This window comes from Oratosquilla oratoria, chromosome 7 (genome assembly GCF_046742065.1).
Source record: "Oratosquilla oratoria isolate Oo_2021 chromosome 7, ASM4674206v1, whole genome shotgun sequence".
Taxonomy (NCBI): Eukaryota; Metazoa; Arthropoda; class Malacostraca; order Stomatopoda; family Squillidae; genus Oratosquilla; species Oratosquilla oratoria.
In genome coordinates, this window is record NC_134783.1 from 40414419 (window position 1) to 40419849 (window position 5431).

Here is a 5431-nt window from a genome sequence, read left to right on the forward strand (position 1 = left end):
ATTGATTAATGTGGAAAGTTGTGTTATTGGCTGAAAGTAGAAGGCAGTCATTTACTATCTGCATTCCCTCCACCTTTAAATGTAAGGATAGCTGGCAAAGATGATTGAAATTTTGGGTCCAGTCTGAAGTCTATCAGCCCCTCAGGGCTGCACCTCCAAATAGAAGTGAGGAAGTTGATGGGCAGTAAGGAGACGACTCTGGTATCCTTGTTGCAGGACCACCTCATGCAAGCATTTTTGTTGGTCTTGGCTTCTAGTAATAGGAGGAGTGGGGACAGTTGTCAGCTCCTTTCATGAAAAAGTTTGGGCCTAATCTAGAGACCGAGTACCAGCCCCTTAGGGATGTGCCACCAGATGGAGATAAAGATGTTGATGGGTTTTGAATAACATGGCAGGGATATAATTCTGAGATCCATGTGAGGAAGTTGATGGGCAGTAAGGAGACGACTCTGGTATCCTTGTTGCAGGACCACCTCATGCAAGCATTTTTGTTGGTCTTGGCTTCTAGTAATAGGAGGAGTGGGGACAGTTGTCAGCTCCTTTCATGAAAAAGTTTGGGCCTAATCTAGAGACTGAGTACCAGCCCCTTAGGGATGTGCCACCAGATGGAGATAAAGATGTTGATGGGTTTTGAATAACATGGCAGGGATATAATTCTGAGATCCATGTTGTTGAACCACCAGTAGCAGGAACATTGTATTGGTCCCTACCAATGTACAACTCCAAAATAGTCTCTTCTTAGTTTTACCCATTTGCTCTCTCTTTGTTCCATTTATAAATCTTGTCTAGATCTTCCTGTAGGCATGTGCAATCCTCTACATTTTACTCCTTTTGTGATCTTGGCAGTCAGTAAATAGGTTAGGATATTTATTTCATCTATTATATCATTGTTCTATATAAATATTATAGGTGTCAATACTGAGCCCTCTGGGTATGGGACCTCACCAATCACTTCTCTTCAGTTTGACGTTAATTCTTCACAACTTTTTCATTCAAAAGTGATCTTGGGCAGTAAGTTTATTTTATTTTTTCTCTAGTCACTCTTTCAGGAAATTTTTCATCCATTCTAAGAAGCTTTGAGGCTTTCTGTTTTTCAAATTTCATATTAATCATCAGGGAGATACATATACCAAAGACTTTTCCCCCCTTTACAAGGGAAGTTGCTAAAGTCAAAAGGCATAGATCCACTCCCACCCATTTCATCCCCACACACTCCACTCCCATTCACCACCCCTCCTGAATGATGTGTCATCCTTGCATCTTGCCCATTGCCCTGGATCAGAAACAATGCAGCAAGGCACAGCACATCCACAGCAAGGCCCTTCTCCATCCCCTCATGCAGAAAAAGAGAAAACAGGGAAAATTCCCCTCAGGCTGCATCAAAATATCATTCACATAACCACTCCCTAATCCCCCATCATCCCCCACCCACTCCCTTCCATGCATCACAGCATCATCCATACACAACCATTCTCCACTCGCCTCTATCTTCAGTGTTTTCCCTTCCTCAACAGACATCCCCCTCTTTCTCAATGTCCTTTTATCCCATCCATCCATCTCATCCTTGGTTGCCCCCTCAGGTTCACTTCATCCAACTCTGCCTTCCACACTCACACATCTGGGAGATAATTTACTGAAGGTTCCTAGATCCAAATATACACAGTCCACCCAACCATTTTGCAGCACATCAATTGTTCTAAAATAAAAACCTAGTAGATTTACTATACAGGACCTTTTTCTGATGCTGAATTAGTTATCTGCCTAGACCTACGTATTTTATCCATGTTTTTACACTGGTTATCATGCTGGTGCACTCTGTAAATGCATGTGGCATCCTGATTGTGTGAGTATATAATTCGTGGTCTTAACCTAACCAGTGTTGACAAGTCCTAAGTGTTATATTTACATAACTAATATAGTCAGCCCATTCTTAGTTGCATAACAGCATCCCAACAGCATGGAAAAGAAACATTTAGACAGTCCTGAAGTCAAATCAACCTTTTGAGACCTCTGTATTTGGTGGATCCTTCTCTCCAGTCGCAAAACTGATGAAATAGACATAACTACCCCTCCAAATTATGGATTCAAAGATGACTACCAGTATACTACTCAAATATGTAATCAACATGTGCAATGCATGGAAATAACAAGGAATGTGTATACAGAACTATGGAGAGATCACTTATGGGAATATGGAAAATAAGTTACTTGGCTAAGAGAAAGTATAAATTCACAATGGTTAGAGACATTAAAATACCACAAGTGGTAATGGGCATGATATGTAGAAAGAAGGGACTGAATTATGAAATTTACAGGAGTGACCTGGCAAAAGTGCAACAGTCATGTGAGTTGTGGAATACTTACTTTTAATGAAAGTAAAAGGGGCATTTTTACATTATCAGCAAAGAGTTTTTCATTTGACTTGATATTATCTAGCAGGTCATTTATGAATACTAGGAACAATACCAGGCCCAATACAATCCCCAGTGAGATACCACTCCATACCTACAACCATTCTGAGGAGGTTCCCATAACACAGACCCTTTGCTGTCTGTTTCCAAGAAAATACTGGATCCAACTATATATTTCTCCTCTCACTCTGAGAGCTTCCAATTTAGCTAAAAGTCTGCTATGGGGGACAGTATCAAATGTCTTTCAACAATCAAGATATATATCAGCATTATCCCCGTCATCCACCATATTTTCTAACTCTTCTAGATATTCTAACAATTGGGTCAGGCAAGATCTCCCTGCTCTAAACCCGTGTTGGTAATTTTTGAGCAGGTGAATTCTTTCCAGATAATCTACTGTCTTTTCTTAACAGCTTTTAAATTACTTAACAGGGAATAGAGGCGAGACAGGTCAGTAATTCAGGGGATTAGTCCTATCCCCTCTTAAAAATAGGACATACAGGCTTTGATCCAATCTTCTGGCAGATTCCCTTAACTAATTGAATTTTTGGATGATGCTGTGATGCATGGAAGGGGGTGGGTGGGGGATGGGGGGATTAGGAAGTGATTATGTGTGAATGATATTTCCATGCAGCTCTAGGGGATTTCTCCCCATCTCTTTTATTGCACAAGGGGATGGAGAGGGGTTTTGTTAATTAAATGAAGCAGCCTTGCATTGGATGTTCTGTGTCTTGTTGCATTGCTTCTGACTCAGGCAGTGGGCGAGATGCAGGGATGACCTGTCATCCAGGAGGAGCCAAGATAAAGAGGGAGGGAGGGGTGGAGAATGGGAATGGAGTATATGGGGATGAAATAGGTGAGAGTGGATTTATGCCTTTGTATGGGGTGAAAAGCCATTGGTTATAATTGAGGGTGTGCCACCACACATTCCCTGAGTACATTAGGATTTCCATCAGGTTCAGATGCTGATTCTGATCTCAAGCTTCCAGTCATAGTTTTTCATCTCTAGTGAATCTGCACTTCTGTAAGCCCTTGCCCTGGATGCTATTATTTAATACTGATATTTCATTATTACTTCCTCCTTCCTTAATAAACAATTTCTGGAAATCTTTCTAAGTACAGAACTTATCTCTGCTACACCGGAGGTGAGAGAGCCATCAGAGCACTTGAGCTGTACTACTACTCGAACTTATCCTTGCTTCTGGGCATAAGCAAAGAAAGCCTTGGAGTTTATCTTAACCTCAGTAGACAGTTTCTTCTCGAAGCTATTTTGCCTTTCTTAGAGCTCGTGCCGCTTCATTCCTCATCCTACAGTACATTCTGTAACTGTTCCTTGACCTTCTCCGTATCTCTTCCAAGCTACCTCCTTGATAAGCGAATGTCTACAGCTGCTGGAGTCACAGTTATGAACTGGAATGTCAAAATAGCTTTCATTTTTGTAGTGCAACAATGATGATGCATTTTTTTATAAGTCGGTAGGCGTGACATTCGGTACCGATTTTTAGTCATAATTCTGACTCAAGAATTCGGTATGTCTCTATGAGCGTTTTGTCCTAAACGGCGAATAATTTGGACTTAAAATGAGTTTATAGTTGGTTAACACATACATCAAAGCAGTCGAAATATAAAAAAAAACTGAATCATTGTGCATTTCTACGATTTGTATGTTTCTTGTTAATAATACAAAAATTATCACAAATCGATTATTGTTCTTTGCGATGGGTAATTACTATATGTACCCAACCGTTGAACAAACAAGTTGGAGCGATATTTACTGTGGCAAATAGTACGTTTTTATTCGTAATGTATATATTAACTCGTTTAAGAATCTCAACCTTGCATAGAAGTTAACTATTTGTTCTTTTTTAACATTCATTCATAGTAATGTCACGGTGAAGTGCTGCACTGCTTCCAGCACCCTGCGCTAAGTACTGCAGTCGGTCGATAGCTTACTCACGAATGCGACAGGAACTGGTTTTGGTGATATTTACTGCAGAGAATATATATCACTGAGAAACAAACAGAATATGGAGTATGTTCAGTTACTGCTAACCCTTAATTCATATGCCCCATTTTGCTTTAATAAAGTTTGGAACAACTTAGTGTCGCACTTCTGACAGCCCGGGAGCTTTAATAATTCGAAGCTTCACCACCCAACATGTACGACCAACCAACTGAAATTTCATGGATGGAAAAAAGTACAAACTTTTAACGGCAGTCACATGGACCTGAGCTGTAATTCATCATGAATATCAACCTACTGACCAGCTGAGAGAAGCTGGGAGCTAGGGGGGGATGGGTGGGTTGAAGCACTTCCACCACCTGCACTTGCCTCACATGGTTGGTGGTGGTGCTGACAGACGGAGTGCTGCGCATGCGCTGTGCGGCCATAACACACACGGTGAAAATACTCAAACACTGCTGCGGGGTCGGAGACGGGAGGAGTTACACCAAGTCTGTATAATTTTGCAAAATGGGTGAACCACAGTCGGCTCTTCTGCTTCGTAAACAATTAGCAGGTTGGTCTAGTATTTTAGAGTGCCCTGAGAGTAATATAGGTGAACTAAGGTAAGATTATTGCATACAATGGTTTTCGTCCTTCAGTATGACGACAATCGGTGTGATGGGACCAAGAGCTATCGCTGGAACAAAGCGTGCTAGAAGAGGCAATTTCTAGTCGATTTTCGGAACAACTACACCGAGGCTGATAAATCGAAAAGTTTTTCTGAACCAATATAAGATCGTTTCGTCCAGTCACGGTGTATCAGGGGTGTAGACTCGCCAGCTGATAGTAATTCAAGTATGTTAAGTACAATAACAAAAAGTGGGTTGGCGTTCTACGTAAGGATATCATGATAGTAATAACGTATGCAAATAAAGCCGCCCAGCCATTTCTCCTATCCACTTTATAAATTATTTCGGTTCGTCACCATAATCACAAGATCCAGATTGATCAGAGAAATATGATTTTTTATTCGGAAGTCCGCTAATTGAGCTGGACATGGTAAAGACAAGGAGAC

The 5431-nt window shown here is 41.0% G+C and overlaps 1 protein-coding gene across 2 annotated transcripts in view; it reads left to right on the forward strand.

Moving 5' to 3' along the window:
• The first annotated feature begins 4715 nt into the window (after positions 1–4715).
• Ube2g1 (ubiquitin-conjugating enzyme E2G 1) overlaps positions 4716–5431 on the forward strand; it is a 30309-nt gene continuing 29593 nt past the window's right edge. Inside the window, exon 1 of one of the 2 annotated variants that reach the window (XM_076188055.1) lies at positions 4716–4930. In XM_076188055.1, the coding sequence (XP_076044170.1) occupies positions 4885–4930 (46 nt within the window). In that variant the 5' untranslated portion in view covers positions 4716–4884. Of the gene's footprint in view, positions 4931–5192; positions 5212–5431 lie in introns of those variants that run through there. The other variant, XM_076188058.1, reaches the window with a different exon arrangement.